The 23720-nt window shown below is 36.8% G+C and overlaps 1 protein-coding gene across 2 annotated transcripts in view; it reads left to right on the top strand.

The window, feature by feature from the left end:
• The window catches only part of GALNT2 (polypeptide N-acetylgalactosaminyltransferase 2), a 100719-nt gene that overhangs the window by 69823 nt on the left and 7176 nt on the right, over positions 1 to 23720 (top strand). For both annotated transcript variants that reach the window (XR_011697173.1, XM_071549533.1), the window contains exons 5-13: positions 51 to 118; positions 1019 to 1084; positions 3041 to 3162; positions 9843 to 9930; positions 13775 to 13862; positions 14401 to 14504; positions 19144 to 19270; positions 23182 to 23274; positions 23473 to 23556. Coding sequence is in view for 1 of the 2 variants with exons in the window: in XM_071549533.1 (XP_071405634.1) it covers positions 51 to 118; positions 1019 to 1084; positions 3041 to 3162; positions 9843 to 9930; positions 13775 to 13862; positions 14401 to 14504; positions 19144 to 19270; positions 23182 to 23274; positions 23473 to 23556 (840 nt within the window). In the remaining variant the exon portion in view is untranslated. The remainder of the gene's footprint in view (positions 1 to 50; positions 119 to 1018; positions 1085 to 3040; positions 3163 to 9842; positions 9931 to 13774; positions 13863 to 14400; positions 14505 to 19143; positions 19271 to 23181; positions 23275 to 23472; positions 23557 to 23720) is intronic.

Below are 23720 nucleotides of genomic sequence, written 5' to 3'. Positions count from 1 at the left end.
TAGAAAAGTAAGACTGCTTAGTATTGAATACCTTTTTTTTTCTGTTTCAGTGTCCTTAAAAAAAGTCCATCACATCTTATTAAGGAAATTATACTGGTAGATGATTACAGTAATGATCGTAAGTGCTTTTCAGAGTCCTAACTTAATGTGCCTGTTCTGGTAAGACTTTCTGTAAATGCGAATAGGTGACATGATTAATAACAGGGTACATGAATAGGCATTGACAGGGACTGATCCAAAACCAGGTCTTAATTCTTCCATATCTGTCATTTTGGAAATGTGAAGAGTTTCTATAAATACTTCAGGTGTATTTTACTACTTTGTGTTAGCTGAAGGACCAGAGTGTATAATTAAAAAGAGCCTTTCCATAGTGTGTTATCTTCAGTAAACATAAAGCTATGGTTCCTGCAACAAATATTTTTGTGGCACTGTTTTAAATGAATACTGGTCTCTACCAGTCTCTTGGAAAAATTCTTACTGAATCTAAAATAAGTCAATGTTTTGTAAGTATGGTTTATCATGTTAGAAACTTGAACAGTAGAAATGGACCTCTGAGTAACATTTCTTAAAGGAAGCTAACGTCTATATTTGCATTACTTGTTTTTAGCTAGTTTAGGACAGGTTTATGCCTTAATGATGGTTAAAAATGAGCTTTCTTATACAAAAAGAAAACAGTTTATTTAATCCTACAAATTTTTTTTTTTCCCTATGCAATGTAGAAGCTGTCTAAAGCCAAGAGAATATAGTTAAATAAAAATATTTCAAGACTGTAAAATTAACTTTAAATAACATAACAAAGATAGTAATTTCTTAGCCTGATAACTTTTCTTCTGATGACATGTTGTTTCTTTAAACATATGTCTTATATTTAACTGTTTATGGCCACAAGCATTTTCACCTACAAAGCTTTTATTTTTCTTTGAAGACCGCCCCTCTCCTGGTATACAGTATTGGATATCAAATGAGTTCTTTTCACTTGATTTTTTTTAAAATTTATTATTATTTTATTTTTTTAAAGCTGAGGATGGTGCTTTCTTGGGAAAAATTGAAAAAGTGCGGGTGCTTCGAAACGACCGTCGAGAAGGTAGGTTTAATCTGGGGGAGAAAGGAAGATACAAATTTCACTGTGCTGCCTCAGCTGTTGGTGTTCATCAAGTCTTTTAAAAGAACATTCTACTTTATAGATCTACCAGTGAAATGAGTAAAAAAATGTATTTATGCAGGGAAAACCAGTAATTCTGATTGTTGCCCTATTGTTGTCTGCAGAATTGCCCATTGCTGAGTTCTACCGTGAAAGCTTCCTTTAGGAATGGCGTTTAATCTTCAATCTTTTCTTTCTCTTCCTGCACTGACTCTTCAGTTAAGCTGTTCCCATTATACGCAAGTTCTCACTCTAAACTTTCTGTGGTTAAAATGATCCAGCTTAAAAATAGCCCTCTGGTTCCCTTTTTAGATATAATTTTAAGGATTTAGTCGGTGGTCAGCCTGACAAACAGTTTGTTTTGGCAGACTTGAGAGCGTTGGAGCAGCCAGGAGGGCTGGGCCCAAGTATGCCAGTTTTGCTGAAGCCAGTATGCCCTGTAACAAATTTGTCTTGCAATTTTGTTTTTTTCTATCTTGCTTTGTAAATTATGGCTTCATATCACTGAGCTCTTCAGTCAGCAGTTTCCTGGCTGTGGAGCTTAAAGTATTTGATACAGGCAACTGTTATTGTACAGCTGCTTGAAATAATAACTGAGATTTGACAGCTGAAATAGCTTGACTGAAATAGCAGATGAAATAGCTGACTGAATTAGCAGATATGTGCTTGTTAATTTTTAAAAGCACTGTATCTTCTAGACTGCCAGCCTGGTCTGGGGAGGAGCTAGACTCATTAGATTGTCAGGAACTGGAAATGACATGCACAATACCTCTGTTTGTCCCATAATTCATGTTACTGTAATAACTGATGGGTTCTTAGTCTTTAAATATTCTCTTTGCAATATACATGTGAACAAAGACTTTTTAGGAAGGCAGGTCTTTTTATGATTTGCTATGGTTGCCAGATTCTGAGTAAGTTACTGTCATTTTTCAGTACAGCACTTAAAGATGGAAGTAGTAGCAGTGGAAAAAACCAATGAAGTAACATCTTTTTGATGTTTGTTTTTTAGTAATTATAAATGCTAACTTTGTAATGCAGATGCAGATTCATACTTAAAAATGTGCATCAGTGTATCTGAAAATCAAACATAATTTGACAAATTTATTACTATGTCATAAACAAATGGGAGGAACCTTGCTATGTGTGTACTTATAGGAAGGAGCTTTAAGGAATGGTGAGGTCATCCAATGGACAAATATTAAAAGGGAAGGAACAAAGGAAGGAAGGGAGCAGGGTAAATCAGTAAGGGTATCTGTGTAGTTAAGACATAGGGAAGAACATTTTGGTTTTAGCAGAAGTTTTTTCCTAAAGAATTCTTAAAAAAACCCCAAAACAACCAAACCCTAACTCCCAAACTAGAAAACAGGAGAATTGCCATAAACACAGAGGAAAGGCAGTTTGAAACAGGTGGGAGTAAGACGTAAATTACTGAAGCATGTTTTTTTCTGGAAGAAGTTCATAGAAGAGTGGACAGACTATGGTAAGAACTAAGAGGTGGCAAAAAGGTGGGGAGGATGATGCTTTCCTCAGTTTTATAGCAGAACTGTCAGAGCTGTGTGTGTTTTCAGGTCTGATCCTGATTGACATTTATCAGTATCAATACCACTTACAGTAAAGTACTTGTGTATCACTTGCTTTGAAAAGGTACTTCCTTTCTTCTGCTTAAATTAGATCAAAACCTCTAGGGTGCAGTAGGTTGGACACTTGCAGACTCTTTGGTGTGAAGTAATTTCACTGAATTGTTAACTAGCATCTGATTTTGATAGTGAAGCTTTTGTGTTTGTTCTGTCTGAGTTTACAGTAATTTAACTAATGACTAACTTGGAATTCTGTAGTTTCTCACCACTGTTGATTGTTTTCCTCAGAAAGTACTTAAAACGTTTTATCTTTACTTTTTAGGCCTGATGCGCTCTCGTGTCAGAGGGGCAGATGCAGCACAAGCAAAAGTGCTGACCTTCCTGGATAGTCATTGTGAGTGCAATGAACACTGGCTGGAACCACTTTTGGAAAGAGTAGCTGAGGTTAGTAAAGAGTTTTAAAGTAATTTCCTGAAGAAATAGCTTTTAAATTTTAAAGCCATCTGGTTTAATTTTAGATTAATATAGTTAATTTTCTAGATGAATTTTCTATGCATTTTTCTAAGGAAGCTTTTTCTCTGACTTGAGATGGTGGAGATGACTGGAGTGTTCTGTGATTAAAACATATTTTTTGTTCATTTATTCTGTGAACACAGGAACATAAAATCTGAATATTTATTATTATCTTTCCAAGCAATTCAAATATATGCTTCCTTGGTTCTTTGGGGACCGCCTCAGTGAGTGGAAAATCTTTAGAGCAAAGTGTAGTTCTCCTCAACCAATATCATCTCGGTGTAATTCGGTTTACCTGAGTCTTTATGCCTCATTAAGATTCAGTGTGATAATAGGAGAGAGGTTGAGCTGTGAAACTGAAATTCTCATGGAAATTAGCAGAAACTACAGGCTCTCAGCTTCTGTGAAAATGGTGCTTAGTCTGTGTCCTGGAAAAGTAATTGAGAGGACTAAGAGTGAAAGTGTACTGTTTTCTCAGGGGGTTGGTTATACTTGTTAACTTCGTCTGGAGGAACTCAGCTGAAGTGGAAACTGAATGGACTGTGATCCCAAAAAGCACTGAGGAACACTCAAGACAACAGGGGTTTTATTCTTTCTTAATTGCATTCCCTTTCTGGAAAGCTAGTCTTCCAGGAAAGACTTGGTTCCAAAATTCTCCTAATCAAAATGGTTTTGCTAAGCTGCTCTGTTTTGTTAATTCCCCAGGTCTCTTACCCTCCCTATGCTTTCCTTCGCATTTCCCCCACAGAAACGGAAAGGAGCAAGGAAGCAAACACCATATACTCAGTATGACAATGAAGAAGCTATCAATTGATGACTGATTTTCTTTATTCTGTTTGTTCTGTGATGGTTTTTAGAATCATAGAATCATTTAAGTTGGAAAAGACATTTAAGATCTTTGAGTCCAACTGTTATCCTAGCACTGGCAAGCTCACCACTGAATCAAATCCCTGAGTGCCACATTTACGCGTCCTTTAATTACCTCCAGGAATAGTGACTCCACTGCTTCCCTGGGCAGCCTGTTCCAATGCTTGACAATCCTATTAGTAAAGAATTTTTTCCTAATATCTAATCTAAACCTCCCCTGATGCAACTTGAGGCCATTTCCTCTTGTCCTATGGCTTGTTACTTTTAAGAAGAGGCTGTTCTTCACCTGACTACACACTCCTTTCAGGTAGTTGTAGAGATCAATAAGGTCTCCCCAGAGCCTCCTTTTCTCCAGGCTAAACTGATCCAGCTCCCTCAGCTGTTCTTCATGAGACTTTTGCTCTGTGCCCTTCCCCAGCTCTGTTGCCCTTCTCTGGACTCACTCCATCACCTCAACATCTTTCTTGTAGTGAGGGGCCCAGAACTTGAATACAGGACTCAAGATTCAGCCTTACCAGTGCTGAGTACTGAGGGACAATCACTGCCCTGGCCTTCTGGCCACACTATTGCTGACACAGGCCAGGATGCCACTGGCCTTCTTGGCCACCTGGACACACTCTGGCTCATGTTCAGCTGCTGTTGACCAGCACCCCCAGGTCCTTTTCCATCAGGCAGCTTTCCAGATGTTCATCCCCAAACCTGTAGCATGTGGTTGCTGTGACCCAAGTGCAGTACCTGTCACATTGCCAAAACCTCATAAAATTGGCCTCAGCCCAATATATTTATTGGGTATTCCAGAAATACTGCAAGTAGGCCAAGACACATTAGCAGTTGAAATCCTCTTTTGGAGTAGAAATAATGTGAATCAGCTCAAACCTGGACACTGTTAAAGTCCCTAAAGCCTACGAAGTCCTTGAGCATTAGTAACGTAGCACTTCTTTCTATTTTTGTACCTGTCTAAAGTGTTGCCTCAGAAGGGTTGGAGGAATTTCTCTATAATTATTGACTAGGAAAATAAACTTGAAGGCATTAAATATCTCAAAAGGAAGTGCAGAATGCTTGCAGCTAAAGCACTAATGAATTCTAGGATATGGGAACAGTTTTCAGGACTTTTTGTCTAAGTGGTTTGAAGCATCTATCTATTCAAAATATCAGAAGAGAAATGGTAGTTTTGGTCAGCAAAACCCTGCTTTTGCTGAGACTACTATTTTGTCATTTTCCTGTTTCTTTTGTCTATAACTTTTTCCAGGGCATACTCATTTATCCTTCTGAAACTGATATGGTATTGAAAAGGTGTTACCTTTTCATCATAACAGAACGTAAAATTTCCTATTAAATTGCTGGCAATTTTGTGAAGATCAGCATTGCATATGGTATATTTGGTTGGAGAAGCTGGTGCGTATTTGGCTTTGTGCAGCAGCTACTTTTTAGTAGTACATGAATTACAGATCTTTCAAAACTTGCTCCTTTCAATTGTCATCATGATACATACTTGTCATGTGTGCCATTGCATAGTTTTCAGCTATATGCGTATACTTTTCCCAAAGCTTGCTGTACTGTTAAATAAACACTTGATGTAGAGTTCCAGTTAGCTGTCATCTGCACAGATTGCCAACCAACAGGTGCGGGGAATGATAAGGTAGCTTCTAAGCCTTCTGCATGTTCAATAATTAAGGCGTGGTTAGTGTTTACATATAATATATGGAAACGTATACTCTGTGTTATTTTAAATGGCTTGACTTTACTCACAGTGCAGACTTCATGTTAAGTGGCAGCATTTTCTTGATAGTGACAAGAAGCTGAATAGATGTGAACTCCTTTCTGCTCTGGCTCATTTTTGTCAGGTCAGGGCTACTGTTCATTTATACAGTGCTTTTGGAATTGCTGCTGCATCTGTTATGTATCTGGTGGAAAGTGTGTTTTGGGGTTTTTTGCCTTTTGCTTCAGAATTGCCCACTTGGCATTTAATTCTGTTGGAGTTTTGGGAGATTAGTTGTGTGTGTTACAATATAAAAATTTATAGCTTCCAAGAAACAGTCTGAATTGAATCAGTTCTGCAATACTCTTATCTGATATACTGTAACCACTTTAGAAAGCTGTGCCTCTGACACCTGAGACATCAAGCTTTTTCCTCTTCAACTAGAAGATGATCTATCCCAAAGTTTTCTTCTGCAAGATGGTTTCCTGGTTAGAGTATTTTTTTTCCATGGGCCATGCTTGCTTAGCATTCCCAGAGGGATCTGACTCTGCTAGGGATTTATCTTCAGCAATTTGAGTAAAAGCTTAAAGCAGAAACAGCTTACACACAAGATGAATATTTTAGAGTTCAGAATGTCTACAGATACTTCTGTAACCTGGAGGTGGTGTATCTTCTTTTTTCCTTTCTGGAAAATGGTTTTCTGTCTGGTTTCCTAAGGCTACCTTTTATGCCCGCTAGATTTTGTGTGTGAGTGTGTCTGTGTCTTTGTGTGTATGATTAAAGGAGGAGACAGTGAAGGTTAACCCTTTAATTTGTAAAAAAGTCAGCCTAAGTAATAAATATACACAATCCTGAAAACATCTGTAACTACTAGTGATTTCATGGACACTTGTCCAATTGACTTTTTCCATTGCAAACTTCTAAACACTTTGATGTTTATTCTTATAACACAGCAGTTATATGAAAAAAATAAATTGAAAGGTTCTGGTGCAGAACTGAACCCGTCTGTTTTCATTGCATAGTTGTAAATCCTTTACCAGTTTTAGGAAGGTATTTTTAAACAAAGATGATCGTAATAGGAAGAAACAGATTAAGAAATGAGATGTGGTTTCCTTTTTCATATGTATCTCAAGTTTTTGTGACTTTGAATGAGTCAACTTTTAACTGGCACAGTGCTAAAAGGAAAATATTTATATTTTCTCTTAGGAGTGTTGTGAAGCTTAATCTTTGAAATGTCTTGAGATTTCTAGAGCGGGAGGCAATACATGAAGAATCTTGAGGATAATTTCTGATGGTTTATGAGAATAATATATAATATCTAACTCTAGAGCATTCATAACTTCCTTATGAAATATTAAGATGAAATAGCATGCTACAAATTTTCAGGCACTAGAGACTTTCCATATTCACAGGCTATTTCTTTTCATTATCCTCACCAAGAAGTACATGGTTTTCCAATTGCATCTTCCATTATGAGACAAAAGATTTCAATGTTAAATTATCCTAAAGCAATGTACTTATTTATCCGTAGTGTGATTAAAGGGAGCAGCTACTTTTTAGTGTTTTAAATGAGGGAATTCTTCATAATTTGAAGACCCACAAGCTCTTTTTAGCAGTCTCTGTATTAACACCTTTGTAATGCTCTGCAAAGCATCAATTTGAGCATGTGCAAATGTTTTGTCTGCTTTGCTACTGAGAAAATCTAATTTGAAATCATAGAAGGAACAGCATGTTTCCAAGTCAACAATATGGGGGTTTATACATGGAACTAAATACACACAACATGGGTATTTGGCTGTCAGAGAGGTAACTGGGAGTTGTTCAAATAATATATTAGGTGTAGCAAATAAGTGTTAGTGTGGTGTCAGATATTGATAGAACTTACCAGACCAGAAGCAAAGGCCTACAGAAATCCCAAATGTATAGAAACAATATGCTACCTGCTTACTCGGCACGGTGGAGATAAGTTGAAGTCTAAATGAATCTCTCCCTAATGTGACATCTGGTAATTTGGGCAACTTTTACCACCAGGTTCAACCCTTCCAAGTAGAACCATTTGAGAAACATAAATTTTTGTCAAAAAAAATGTTTTTAGAGCTGGGCATAGATGTATAAGCTGTCTCAGTTTCAGCTAAGGAAAAAGAGAAAGAAAGGAAGTGTGGCTTCATTTTTGTATTCCATGCTCATGGATACCATGAATAACTGAATAGGCTGGATATCATCTGTCTAATCAGTTAAAGGAGTTTCTTTATCACTGTATAGAATGCCTAAAATAAGGGCATGGGTGCACTTGAAGCACTTCGTTGATGTAGGAAGGTACACACACGTAGTGCTCTGAGGTTGCAATCATAATTGCCTCCCAGGTACAACACAGTTAGCAAAACTGAGTTCTTGCCATTGCAAGCTTGGCCTTGAGGCTACTACTGATAGGGACAGGAGCTAAATATGTGATTCATGGGAGAATAGGACACATTGACCTTGTTTGTTAATGTTCCTTATTTGCTTTAGACCAAACTAATTAATACTTAGTAGCAGACCGGAATGGATGTTATATTACATCTCTCATAAAAACATATTTGGCCTGAGTGGTATACCTGCAGTGATATGTAAGGGAAATGTAGACATCAATACTGAGTCTTTAACTTTGAGCTTAGTCTTCAGCTTGGATTCTCTTGGGTTTGCTTGGATTATTCTTTTGGCTGATACAAAAGTTTGTGACCTTTTGCTCACTTAGGCGGAATGACGTAGTAAATGCCATTTATGTGATTAGAGCTTATTAAACAGCACAGATTGAATAGTTAAAGTTTAATAAAAGAAAATGGGTGTATATGTCCTTATTGGACCAAGCAAAGCATTTTGCTGAGTTGCTTTTAAGTCTCTTCTTATGAGCTCAGGTCATTCTCATACTCGTTTGACTCCAATCTGTTCTGTATAATACTGATTAGCAAGGGGGATACATTGCTCAACCACTGTTTATAATAGATGCACTGTTGTTTGAAGACGTACTTACAAGTTCTTATCAATTCTCAAGATGGAGACACTCGGATTGATGAGGGTTTTTTAACCATAAGAACACTTTGTCTTTAACAGAAGTTACCAAAATATCCTCTGTTTGTTCAAAACAGGGTTTTTTAATGTATTCACAGATTTGGTGTTATGCTGTTCTGAAGTTATCTACTCTCTGAATTGTGCAGCTCAAAACTTTATATTTTGAATTCAAGCAATAAGTCATGGAGACAAAACTGGCTTAACCACGATACTACATTTCTAACATTAGATGAGTCTTTTTTTAGAGTTCTAAGGTCTTGTGATCCTACTTGATGATGCATGTGGAGTTGTTGGAAAGATTTTGTTCTTAAATTATTTTGGCAAGAACATCAGCTAAAATAATTAACATGGCTCAGAATAGTATATGAGACCATGGTTGGACAGAGGAGTGTGGTTATCTGTACCACTGGAATCTTGGCTGCTGGAGGATAACAGCATTCATTAGTTTGAGGTGACTTAAAGGTTTTCTTTCCTATCTGAGTATCGAGTACTGAGTTGTAATTCTTCTAGTGTAAAATGGGTTCCATTAACCTAAGACTTTTCCGATTGCAGAAAGGCCTAAGTGTCCCTTAAAGGTTGAAATAATAAGACCATAGTACACTGCATGGCTGGAGACTTGTTGTGGAAAATATGAATTTCCTGGATGCTTCTTTTCTTTGAGCTGGTTTTAAAAGTAAGAATGGAGGTGCTGTTTGCTCGACTGCTTTTAGAACAACAAGTTTGCTGCCTTCTTCAAGAGCTAGTCAGAAGAGGGGGATTACTTGAATATAAGTAGCCTAGAATAGAAAGAGGATTTCTAGTCCTATCGTATGGTTTCTGCTTTCTGAAGCAGTGCTGAGAAATGCTGTTCACAGCACTGAGCCATAAGCTGAAGTAGGGGGAGAGCTGGGGGAGACCTGTCAATGAAATCCCGCTGAACTGTTCAACATCACATCCTGCCTGAATCTTTATATATTGATTTCATTATTTCAATATTACTCTCTAATATTTATTTTAGGACAAGACCAGAGTTGTATCTCCTATTATTGATGTAATTAATATGGACAACTTCCAGTACGTGGGGGCGTCAGCTGATTTAAAAGGCGGTATGTACCTGTACTGGAATACAGATTTTAAAAAAAGCATCAAGAATCAAAGCTCATAATCACTGCAGTTGTGGAATGGGCAATTAACATACTGTTCTTCCCTTTCGTAGATCTAGTTCTAAGTTCTGTAGGTCACTTGTTTCTTGGCTTGGATTTTAATTGGCCTTATTATTCTCTGCTTTAAAACAGTTCATCTTTATTATACTAATTCTTATAAGTTTATGCTGCCTTTTACCAGTATGTAAGTCTCGCTCCAATGTTTGTAAGGTTGTGTAAATGTCTCAGAGGAAGCTTATAGCCAGAGCTTGTAATTCTTTTTTTATATGAGATAGGCTTTATTTGCTCACTAGTTTAGAAGCCCATCAACAATGCAGTGTCTATGAGGTTTTTTTTCAGGATGCTAGTTTGCTTAAAAAATTAAACTCTTCTGAATAAGCAGAAAGCTTTGAAACATGTTTAAAAAAGTAAATGTTTGTTAGCCATGATTTGCAATTGTGAAGAGACTAACATCTGACCATTGAAATTTGTACTGTTTATATCTTTATCATTAGACAACTGAGTTTAGAAATTGAGTTTAGAAATACTACAGTTTCAGTATGTCTAGCTAGTAAATACTACTGAGAGGAAATAGTAAAAAGGCTTGTGAGGCCCTAAATAAAAACAAATACAAACAATTCCTTCCCTCTCCTTTTCCAGAGAAGGAGAGGGCAACTACATGCTGAAATTCTTCCTTGTTACAGGTTTTAAAAACTTATTTCACTGCTGACAAAAACCTACTATTTAAATTAGCTGTGCTCTACCCACTTATCCCTTTTTCTCTTTTTATTTGTAAATAATTGCTCCTACAATGCTGGAAACTGAACTGTCTGCATAAATATATGAGATGAACCATGATATAAAAATTAGAGTGCTTTTCTCACAGTGTTTCAGCTTTTTCTGAATAGACTTTGAGTGAGTAAGGAAAGAACAGTTTCAAGCCTGTTCTTTCTGGTTCTGGCCTCTTAACTGGTCACCAAGCGTTGTTCCAGTAAACTAAAATACAAGTAATATTTGCATAGTACTGCATATGCTACAAGTTCATCAGTGATCTGGAGGTCAGAGGTCCTATCCCTCTAACTAATGTTTTGAAATGATACCTGTGGTGTTTATATTCACAGTATACTGATGTGTAGTTCTGTGCTATTGTCTGTGTGCCAGCATTACTAAACCTCAAGGCCTTTACCCAATCTATTCATTAAACCTTCAGTACAGAAACTCCATACCATTATGTGGCTTTTATTGTTGTCTGCAGTGGAGGAGGAATTCTTTCCCTGAAACCTTAGATTGGTTACTGCTGGGTTCATACTCTTAAATTCTTCCCAAGTGAAGTGGGAAAAGATTGAGAAATCGTTTCTCTTGTTGCTGCTCTTCATGCTTTATCTTTGACACTGTGTCTCCCAATTCATTCATTTATCTATTTCTTTAGTATCATTTTCTCTTCTTGCACACAATAGAAATAGATAGACGTTTTAATTTTTTTAAAGTGCATAAAGTCTATGTACTTCTGAATTGAGGATTGAGAAACTCTTATTTTTAAGATTAATAGAAATTTTGCACATACCAGTCTTTCAAGCTATTTAGGATCAGTTGAAATATGAATAATATATTTCTTGTCAGTTCCCAGGAGGGAGATTGCCCTGTTGGAGGCACTACAGCATTTGGCATCATGGGATGCTTCCACTGAGGCCAAGTCTTAAGATGGAAACCAAACTATGCTTTCAACCTTAGACACAGTGTCTATGTGGCTGAAGCATGGAGAGCTGAAACAGCTGGGACAGCATTTGTGCCTAATCTGTTTTGTAAAGACTTAATCACCCAATCCACTGCACAGGCTCGAAGGGCACACCACCACCTGGGGAGAGTCCTTCCCAAATCTTCATTCACGAAGTTTGGCCATACATACATACAATCACCCAAGACAAGCAACCTAGCAAATGGTGCCCTGATGGGTTTGTTTGGTTTTTTTTTTTTGAGTGGACATCTCTGAAATAATTCCCAAGTCTGGCCAGTACTAAATTCAAGTACTTCATGTTATACCCTTTTTTGGTTTGTTTTTTTTTTTTTGGGGGGGGAGAGGGGGGAGAGAGAGATTTGCAAAGTGTTTGTGCCACCCTGAGAAATACTGTAATTACTGGAATAAACTGTAGTTAACTGAAATCTAGTAATCTAGAGTATGCCTGTGGTGCAGTTTATACTGGATAGAATTTTATACTGGATATGCACTTGTGTTTAAAAATACTCCTTTTACAGAGTTACTGATACTATCTCATTGAGTGCAGATTTTTCCCAGAGTCTGTGAAAATGGAGACGGAAAACCAGTTTTTAATGGGCAGAGAATTAATACACTTGTTCAGTTTGTGAAAGTGCTGTGTTCCAAAAGAGACCCCTTGTGTTCACTGGTGTTTATGGTAACTCTATCTCTCTGCTTCTGCTGGAGAACAATAGGGTTTTCAAGTTCTCCCAGATGCAAGTAATTTTGCTGGGTATGTGTGATGAAATGCGACTTTTTAACTGTGCAGAAATATTGGAACTCATTCTTTGTGCTGGAGGCTTTGCAGTACTGTAGGTTGTAGCCATTTTACTGTTTTGCTACTTGGAGTTTTGGAGTAGTCTTTCATTTTTAAAATGCAGCACTTCATGAAGTGCTCAAACATGGAGAGAAAGAGCTGGCATGCATGCTGAAAAGACTGTTCAGGAGAACTTCTCCATTGTGTGTGATAAGTATCTTGTGAGCTACAATGAAAACTGCTTACTTTTCGGCTTTCTACGTCAGTCATTACTATGCACCTTTACAGTTGCAGACGGATAGTTTTGTAGGACTGTAATTGTTGTCTGTTTACGTCAGCTTTTCCCCCTACTTCCCTGTGAAGTAATTGCTTTATTGTTATACTGGAGAAAGAAAACTATTGACATCTGTGCACCAGAAATCTGGAAATCATTCATTATATGACCTCATAAGATCTAAATGTGTTTGGCAGCAGGCAGACCCTACAAGGCTGCTTTTCTAAAGGCTAAGGACCTTGTGCAGGTTATTTTAGATGTTCATGCTCATGGACATAACCCAGCACAAAGACTGTTTTGAACGTATTTGCTGTAAGATGTTTGTCTTTATAGCATTGCTTAGAGGAGTTAATTTAGTGCTTGTTAGGCAGGAAGCTGCTGTGGGTGACCTACTGGTCTTGTCTGTTCTAGTGATCTTAGTGGGCTTCTGTGCTGTTGCTGTGTGTAGACACTTATATGTACATGCATAAGCATAGTAAGATTTTGGTTCTCCAACGCTTGCCTTAAGTTTAAAAAATTGTGCACTTAAAAGCACAGTGGGAAAGTAGTTAAATGAATGTGAGGAATATAAGTGGGACCTACATAACATGTTGTGACCTTCATGACAGGGAACTTTTGCTAACAGAGTACCAAGAGTACTGCATAAAGCCTGTGCAAACATAAATGTGGGATAACGTAAGAGTGGAAATGCAGTTGTACAGGAAAAACTGTTGGGAACATTTGTAATGGCTGGAATCTTCATATGATGTTCTGTTTTGTGTAAGGATGCCACTTGTTGAAGGGGTTTCTTATTTTGTGTAATAGATGATGACAAGAGAAATCAGAGTTATTTGGTAATTGAGATTACTCTTTTATGGTTGTCCTTTCAAGGTCTTTGCCTTTCACCTGGACTCCGACTTGTTTGTTTTCTACACAGAAGTTTGTACTGTTTAAATTTTTAATTTCCAGTGTTTTCAGTCAACATTGTTACTACAAGATAAGTGATCACCACAGTCTTTTTAACATCCTACTTTTCTTCTTGAAGGCTTTGACTGGAACCTTGTATTCAAGTGGGATTACATGACACCAGAGCAGAGAAGAGCACGACAAGGAAATCCAGTTGCTCCCATAAAGTATGTCTGTACAGCCACTTCTTGAATTGTAGTTTGCAACTAAACAAAGTTAGAAATCATCTTCTCTGAATCTGAAAGAGGATCTTTACTATAGGTTTCATCAATATTGAAATTTCATTCATATTTATGGAGCCTTATGAGAATCTCCGAAATAAATTTTATTTTAAAAACAGTTTAGAACACACTAGTAAATTATTTATCCTCAAGAAAAAGTAGATGTCATTTTGTTTAAAGTTGGTACGTTTTGAGTACTAATAATATAGCATCAGTTGTAATGTTTTATTGCTGGCACAAATTGCCACCCTTTACATAAGGAACTTGTGAGCCAAATGGTGATTTTTGAAGCTGCCTTATGGTCATAGCACTCTACATGCCATAGAAACGAGTGCAGGCAACATTTGATGTGATAGATGCAAAATCAGTTCCATTCTAAAGTGTTGCCAGTGTTTCAAGGAGGTATTAACCTTGATGTGCAAATAAGTTATCTCCCAGTTCATGGTTCTGTAAGTGTTTAATTTAATTTTCCTTGTTTGTTTAGGACACCTATGATAGCTGGTGGGCTATTTGTGATGGACAAATCCTATTTTGAAGAACTAGGAAAGTATGACATGATGATGGATGTTTGGGGTGGAGAAAACTTAGGTATGTATATTACTTACCTTCTGATCAGTCTTGAAAGAAAGCAGGTTTCATCATTGCCTTTACTGTCATGGTTTTCCTGATTTGGTGAAAAGAGAGTTAAAAAGAGTTACAATGTCATACATATTATTGGCAAAATCCAGAATGTTTATTTAAAGAATTAAAACAAGTTAAGAATTATATGCAAAATATGAGAGAGTGAAAGTATTTCTTCATGAAGCAGTGAATTTTTTTTGTAATGGAAGCTGGCTAGTTAAAAGATTACAGACTGTAGCTAGGCAATTACTTTCAAAAATGCTATCTTAATAAAACTCAGCCTCATCTAAAGTTATTGATTAAAACATAATAATGTTTAAATGCTGACAATTGAAGGCATGTTTTTAAGATGTTGCTTAAATTTAATTGTGAAAAGTAGAACACACAGGTCTGTGAGTTTAATGTTCTTATATAGACCTTAATAAATCTATTACCTGACTGAAGAATTATCTGTTTCTTAACCTTGGCAATAGTACATTGCCTGGCAAATAAACTTTGTGAGTTTTGTAGTTTTATACCCCTCATTTAACCCTATGAAATAATGATGGTTGAGAAGGCAATTTTTCTGTAAGTCCTTATTTTCAGATGTTTAAGTGAGTGGGATTTAGGCAGGAGGGAGGAGGGGCTAGAGAACTTGTTCTTTAGCCATTTCTCCTTTGACCTAGTGGTTATATCTGGCATCAGTAGGTTTTTGTTTGCTATTTGCATTATAGTATTTAACAAAGTTTTTCTCCAGTTAAGACCAGTATACTTGTGTTAAAACAAAAAAGATTTGGAAGAAGCAGAATTCAACTTCTCAAGACTTTCAGTCTGTGATTTGTTTAGTTTTTTTGGCTGGAAATGCATCTCAGTCATTCCAAGTAGTGTGCTTTAGGAACAGTTCTAATGATAGAAGCTTCTCTGCTGCACATGCCAGCTACAAAATCCTGAAATACCTCGAACTTGTAAAAACCTGTGAGTATTTGGAGTTACTGAAATCTGCATATGCATGAAGCATAAGATATGCTTGGCCCACAAGGGAATGTCTGCTGTGTGCAGCGCACTAAGTATGGAGACATGGTAAACAAATGTTTAACACTACTACAACACACTTAAAGGTTAAAAGAGGCATCCCTACAGTCCTTCCTCTGACCATCCTATGCAGAACTCGAAGAATCCTTTCAGGTATTCTGAACAATTGCATTCCATGTTTGTTTTCTCACTATTTTGGCTGTATGTTGCTAAACTGTATTCCTATAAATACAATAATTTTCCTGTTTTTTAAAAGTCCCACAGAGTCATTGGATAAATTTCCTGCATCGGTACTGCTATTCACTCAAAACTACTCTTGCCACTAAGCCCTTAGATATTTTATTAGCTGCAAGTGTGTACTTGGGTAACAGAGTTTTTCTGGACATTTATCAACCACTTTTATGTTCGGTAATTGAGGCCTTAATAGCAGGAAGGGCACAAGCAACAGCTTCTCACTCAAAGATGCAAAAAGCTTTTGTTGCTGCTCCTGCTGCATTCTGTTGTGCTTCCTCAATGGGAAGGAGGAGATGGAGACTTAAGGGTTCCTGAAAAACAGGCAGAAGGCAGGTAATGATTTTAGTCTTGCTGCCAGACTAACTGAAGACAAGTAAAAACCACATGGCATACAATTTAACTGGCAATAAATGGCACATGCACCAGATACTGGAAATCTGTGATGTACAGTTTAGAATTCCACATGGACACTTGTCAGGCCTCTTTACTCTCAGGTGTATCTCTGGATTGGTGAAGCAGTGTTACATGCAAGTAAACTGCTCGATGGACTTGCAAAATAATTTTCCACATTATATTATTTTTATAAAAGTTAGCATTTTTCTTTCAGAGCAGTGTTTGAGATTTTGTTTGCATGTTAGTATAGTCTCAATTTGACAAATTTCAAGATGGGCCTGTGGTATTTTGCCTAAATTGGGCAAAGTCCCATGAAGATGGACATATTTTCAGACTGTTGCTGAATGTGACTGATAACATGTGCTTGCTCTGCAAAACGTGGATGAAGGTTAGTTCAGTCTTAAATTCATAAACTCTAGTTCTTGGCATCTTTATGTTGCTTTTTGTTAAGCCTTGGAGAATCCAAGCACACTGGAGAATGGGGTGGACCATTAGAACGTTGGAGTCTAATTTGAAAACCTTTGTTTTTCGTATTAATTTTGTTAAAATCAGGGAATGAGTAGGACATTCCCTGCCTTCTCTACTGATGTCACACTATAATACATAGAACAAATCTGTTAGAGAGGTGTAACATAATCTCATAAAGAATTTTTACATGCTGCCTTTTCAATTAAAGAACTATGTCCACTGAAATTATTACAATAGTAACATTCTTTCTCCTGCTGTGTGAGTATGGAAAAAAAGATGGTTTAAGGGAGTTTCACAGAATAATGGAATGATTTGGCTTGAACATCATCTAATTCCACCCCTCCTGCTGTGGACAGGGAGACTTTCCACCAGACCAGGTTGCTCAAAGTGGGGGTGTTTTGAGTTTTAGTTGCTGTATATTCTTCTTTCTTTCAAAATCCATGCAGGTTTTAGAAGCCATATTGGTGCAAATAAGAATTAGTTTCCTTCTCCCTGTATGCTAGTCTTTTTCTGTCTTTCCCATAGAACTATTTGTCAAATTTTCCCTTTTTTTGAGCTGCTTCAGAATTTAGGGTGCTGGAAAGTATGTGTGTAAGCTTGCATGTCTGGGAATTTATGGAAGGAGAATTAATGGCATTAATGTACACAGTAAAGGAAACTATGAATAATAAAAAAATTTGACACAAAATATTTGTAACTTACTTGTAAAACAAAAATACAATTTCAATGTCTCCATACATTTAATAGACGACAGTGACTTTTTGAATTAAACCTTCAGATGAATCATTTAAAAAAATGAGCTTGAGGCATACTGAACTGACCTTTATGTTTAACCAGAATGTCAGTTAATCTGTTTCAGAGGCTTGTATTTACTAATACTTAAATAAGTCTGATACTATATTTCAAGCATTTAGTCTCCACTTGCTTGTCTAATGCAAAAACCTTTGTCTTTGATCAGATTCTTTTTGTCTTCTTTCACTAAGCTGTTCTTACTGATTGCAGCATTCTTCATGTTGGGCTGATAACTGTATGAACTTTATAGCAGAACTCCATAAATAATGCTTCAAAGTAGTACAAGAAAGTTATTACTCCTTTCGTTTCATGATTTGAGCAGTATAGGACCAGATTTGAGCTAGACATGGAAAAGCCTAAAGTGTTCAATACATGGGTAATTTATTCTTGTAGTAACAAAAGCATTTTTGTTTTTAACTTCTTCAATAGAAACAGCAACCAATCATTTACTGTGATTCTCTTTCTCTCCCATTCTCAGAATAAGAGATGCAATACTGAAGTCAGTGCTCTGAAAAATGTACAGAGAGAATGTCATCTTGGCTTGAAAAATGAGTTTTTCCTGTTGTCCCATGTAAATTCAACTGGAAAATCAAGACACTAAGTTGCTGTCAAGGGCAATATTATGATTCATATTTTGGAGGATGATCTATCTATAAATTGGACTATATTAACTGTCTAATGAATATACTTAATTGGCCCCTGCGCAGCAGAATTTGTCACTGAAGTAAAACAAATAGGAAGTGATCCTTGTAAAAGCAGAGACCATCAAGAAGAAATGCAATTAACTTGCACTGTCAACAGTTGAAATCACAGCATCTCATTTATTTATGTGTTTATTTTTATTTTTTTAGACAAACATTTTTTTTTAAATCTGTGGAAAGAGTGATTATGAAGAGGCTTGAAACTAAGGCTATCTAGTAACAGCTGCTGGACTAAAGGGGGACTAATCAACATTGAAACAGTGCTACTGGAAGCATCTTTCTTATTTCACTTAGTTGAAATGAATGAGGAAAAATTCTCTGTCAGCACTAGATGACTTCTGCTATCAAAGGTCATACTTGAGAAAAGTGTATATTTTTTAGACCTACCTGTCATCACTAGCTGGCTCAGGTCACTGGTTTGGTTAAAAGTGTACTGTCCATAACTTTCAATTTATGGATGTTGTGTCTTTATTTGGACTATCTTCAAGTCAAAATTGATTTGATATAATTCCTTCCATGGCCAGTGTTTGGGAGTGTTTGCTTATCTGCTATGAGTTATCAGATTGAAGCTATTGTTTGTTTTATTATGCCTTGATTTTTGTCCACGGTGTTATTCCATCTTCAGCTCAAAAATTCTATTATAAACTAGATCATTACTTAATCTGTTAAGTGCACATACTGTTGTTTACCCTTCAGATAAAGCACAGTAATAGTAACACATACACTTTAATCACTCTGGCAAATTGCAGCGTGGTTTATGGATTTGGGGAATGCTGGCAACTTCATTTAAGAGAAGACATGCAGTTTTGCTTCTGGTTAATCTAATTATTTCTCATGAGCTTGCTGAATAATAAATACTCAAGTATGCCTTTGTTTATCTTAGAATTTATCAGAAAACTGCCTTACTGATCTTTTCAGCAATAATCACTGAAAGACTTCTCTGTAGATAGTATGCTACAAAATTAGTGTTTTATGATGTTGGTCTTTCGTTTGTGTTTTTATTTCAGAGATCTCATTCAGAGTTTGGCAATGTGGTGGGAGCCTAGAAATCATCCCTTGCAGCAGAGTGGGCCATGTATTCCGCAAACAGCATCCTTACACATTTCCCGGAGGGAGTGGTACTGTCTTTGCAAGGTAACTGTTAAGTCTTCAGCTAAATAGTAGCGTTTCATGTTTCTTCAGATGATCAGCAGGTGGCAGTAATTTCATTCTAGAGATCTTCGTCTTTAGAAATATTTGCAGTATTATCTACCATAGAAAAATATTAATTAAAAATAAATTAATGACTTTGAGGCAGCTACATAGATTGATAGAAGAATCTCAGAGTTGAAAGAGGGGAAACTTCTAATGGATACAGACTGAGAATCTGTAAAAGAAGGAAATGCTTAGCTTGGCATTTCATCAATATTGAGCACTTTGTGTTTATTTGGTGTTAAAGAGGGTTTTATTTTCAGAACTGTATCATAAAACTTCATTTTATAGAAACAGTTTCATTATTCACTAAGAGCCAGAATACACAAAGTTATGAATATGCTTTGCTTGCTTTTTGTTAATACATGATCAGTAACGGAGAGGCAAATGATTATGTAGACCAATTCTGGTATTTGTGCCAGTCTGTTGGCAAGTTCATTCTCCTCATATTTGCCTTTCCTGTGCTATGTTTAAAAATGCCTTTTCTGCAGACCTAAGAAACTGCAGTTTTAAGGGCTTAGATTAATATGCCAGTTATTTTTGCTGTTGGTACAATGCATAGCAGTAGCTGAAATGCTGAGCTATCTCCTCAGTTTCTCTTCTTTAAAGTGAGAATAGCAGTGCTGATTTTTGTTTGTAGTGTTTTCTAATTAATGGGTTAAAATTATTACCTGACTGTATGGTGGACATTTCGATTAAGGCTGTATCAGCTGTAGCTGAAGAATCACTGTAGGTTTTAGTTTAGAGAATGCTTGATGCTCAGGAGGCTGAAGAAGTACATGTCTCAGCTAAGGATTCTGTGGGTTAAGAGCTGGAAATAAAACTGTTTCTTTACCCTTGAAGCGATATGGAGCCCAAACTGTTTAACATGAAGCAACACAGAGAGTGCAGATGTTCTTAAATTCATAAGAATGTTCTAAGCTGCTGGTATTTTTGGACTTGTGATTCACTTTACGCTGAGGAATCTCCTTAGGGTGTAGTTCTTCCCTTCCATGCTGATTATGCCACCAAGGTGACTTTAATGAATTCAATAGTCTGCTAAAATAAAGTCACTGTCCTCTTTCTTCCAGTAGATACAGTAGGTTTTTTTCCTGTTGCCCTATTCTGTGATATCTATGTTTTATGCTGCAGTGAAAAATGAGTAATAGTACTTATGGGAAAACAAAAGCTAGAGATGAAATATCCTCCATACATCACCTCTCTGTTCCAACACTTGTCATGTGCATCATGATGGTAGTACCAATTAAAGCGCATTATATAGGCTTAGGATGCGACTTTTAATTTCACAAGGTTTTGAAATGAGTGTCATAACAAGGAGCATGATTAATAAAATTAATAACTAAATATATAAATATACTGTGCCGTTTTCCCATTCCTGTAGCTTTTCCGTCTTTGGGGTTTTGCCAAGATGCTGCTTTTCTTCTGATGATAATAGATACTTAAACATAGCTCAGTAGAAAAGTAGGAAAAAGGTGAGGCTAAATGCATGCAAGGATACAGCAGACACCAGAAATGCATCATATTAGCAGAGGTTGAAGATTCTGCATTCATACTGGGATTAAAGCTTTTGGATTTTGTTTTGAAGTCAAATCATCTTTGTAATTTGATCACTGTGACAAATTTTTTTTAAAGTCATTTGTGTTCAAAATGACTTTGCAAAGAGATCTCAGATGTACTTGAAAGATGAGGACCGGTGAAGCCTGCAAACTAGTGTCTTGGGTTCTTACCCTTTCCAGATCCCTTTCCACATCTGCCCTTCTCTGAAAGTGGTTCATTATTACCTTTGTCCTTATTTGTCCAGCTGTTACAAATTCTGAAATGCCATTAACATTCTTTGTTGAAATGGAATTAGTTTTGAATGTACATAGATGAGTTGTGTATTGCTTAAAAGCAGGGTTGACAAGTTGTGTAGCTGAAGGTTTGCTCCTCAATCACCTCTCTTGATGTCAAACCAATAAACCGGAATGCTTTAAAATTAATTATAGCAATGCAGGAATGTAAAACCTAATGTAATGGGATATCCTTGTAAGATGATATCAGATATGTGTAGGACCATGGTGCCAAGAAATTTCATGCATGAAATCTGTGCTGGTCTTGCTGTTGGGAGTTGTTGGCTTATGCCATCATCTGTCCCTTAACTGTGCAATTTGTTCTGGACTGCTCTGGGTAAGCATCCTAAATTTAGCAGTATGCACTGCCTTTTGGCAGCCAAAACAAACTGGTAATTCTGGATGAGAGACTGGGAGTCCTGTTCGATGAGAGAGGAGACCACATCCTGGCTGTGTGGTGTGGGCAGATACAGCTTGTGTGGCAGGATCTGTTAGACCACTATGCACTGCCTTAATACACCACTTCAGACAAGCCAGTAAGTCTTGCAGTCTGCTCTGTGCAAAGCTACCTGGTTGCTTGGTGCTTGCTTTCATAAACTGTGGCTCAGCATTAAGGGCACCCTGTGCTGTGCTCCTCAGCACCCTGCCTTCTTTGGGGCCTTACTAGTGTAGGCAGTTCTCAGCATCTACACAGTGCCCACAGTGCCCTCTCACCACCAAAATCTGTTTAGCTTGTGGGCAGCCAACTTGGTTGCTGAGCAAGCAAGAGGGGCAGGTGCTGAGTGATTAACACTGACACAGGCCTGAGAGACTGCAAGTGAAGATAAACTGGCATAGCTTCTAATCTGAATTGAGTGGGATTTTGCTTACAAAAATTCAAAAGGAATTTGCAAGAAAAAAATCAGTTCTCAAACAAAAAAATTTATTCAGGTCTGTCTAGTTACATTTTTGTTCCCCACATTCTTCTTTTTCAGCAGCCTGCAAGATTCCTCACTTTATTCTGACTTATTTGTAATTGGAAAACGTATTAAACAAATTATTGGCTGAGTGAGTTTATCCTACTTGCTTTAGGTGAACTTGCTGCCAAACACAAAACAAGCTTCAGAGCATGGCAGTTGCAAGTGAAATAAGACTTAATTTTCTAAGCAAAAATTATGAACAATAGAATAAATGAATTTTACATGGATGCTGGGGATAAAGGAAGCCATTACCTTTTTGCAGTCCAAAAGGAGATTTAAAGGTACCAGTTACATAAATAAAAGGATTTCAGTTAGAGGTGTGTTTGATTAGAAGTAAAGCATTTGGGGTAGTTTTTTTTTCACAGTTGTTGCAATAATCAGTTTCTGTTGAATTTTAAAGTATTAAAAATATTTTCTGATTCCTGCTTCTCCTCTCTTATCTCAGCTACAGCAGACTTATGGACTTGAACTTTTTTGGTTCTTAACTTTAAACGGCATTGCAGCTTATGTCTTTTTGGAACTTTGAGTGCTGTGCTGGTAGGAATAGGATAAAGACTGGAAATGTCTTTCCTGTGTTAGCATATCTGTTTTCAAAAAGGTAAAAGCCTTTATTAAATATTGCCAGTTGAGATTTTTATCTCTCCAATTAGCTTGCTTTATCCAGGTGAACACTCACTAAATTTGTCTTATGTTAAGTTATTCTTATTAAAAAACCAACCAAACAAAAAAAAAAAAACCAACAACAAAAGATACCCACGAAACACCAACCTAGTGAGTTTCATGAAGCTTGCAGAAAGAACTCCAAGATGTGTATTAAGTTCTGGATGAAAACCTGAAGCAGTGATGAGTGTGGAAATGACATAAAATTTGTTCTAGATGCATTTATTTCAGTTATGTTACTCTCTAATGGTTTTCTCTTATGTGGGGCCTTTATAGGGACTATTCTGTCTGGCTTGCAGCAGCTGACTATGTAGTATTAGGAAGGATTAAAATCAACTCGAGGATTAATTGGTTTAATTGCTCTGAGAGAAAATGTAACCCACGTGTTTTATATGGTTGTCCCTAGAAATACACGCAGGGCAGCAGAAGTCTGGATGGATGAGTATAAAAATTTCTATTATGCAGCAGTGCCTTCAGCCAGGAATGTACCTTATGGCAAGTAAGTCACAAGTGCATCTTTGCCCGATTTGTTTATTCTTCATGAGATAGCACCTTCTGAGGTGAAAGCAGTGCTGGCTCTCATGTTGCCTCTCTAAGGTATATTTCTACAGTTCTACTGTTCTTGAATTTTCTGTGTATTCCATAATATATGAAGACAACAACCTAAGTTTGAAAACCCCTTCTTTTTCTCTTCTAGTATTCAAAGCCGAATGGAACTCAGAAAGAGACTTAGCTGCAAACCCTTCAAGTGGTATCTTGAAAATGTTTATCCTGAGTTACGGTGAGTTTTGATTGAAACTAGTATGTAATTCTCTTTTTTAGCCTACTCAAAAATTATTGGTTTCTCTCTCTCCTTTCTTGGATATAAAGGATGTTTTTTAATTCATCTGTGAATGCAATGCCTCATGCAGGTTTATTTGCTTTTTTTTAATGAGTTCTGTTCCT

This window comes from Pithys albifrons, chromosome 2 (assembly GCF_047495875.1).
Source record: "Pithys albifrons albifrons isolate INPA30051 chromosome 2, PitAlb_v1, whole genome shotgun sequence".
Classification (NCBI taxonomy): Eukaryota; Metazoa; Chordata; class Aves; order Passeriformes; family Thamnophilidae; genus Pithys; species Pithys albifrons.
This window is presented reverse-complemented; position numbering and strand designations above follow the sequence as displayed.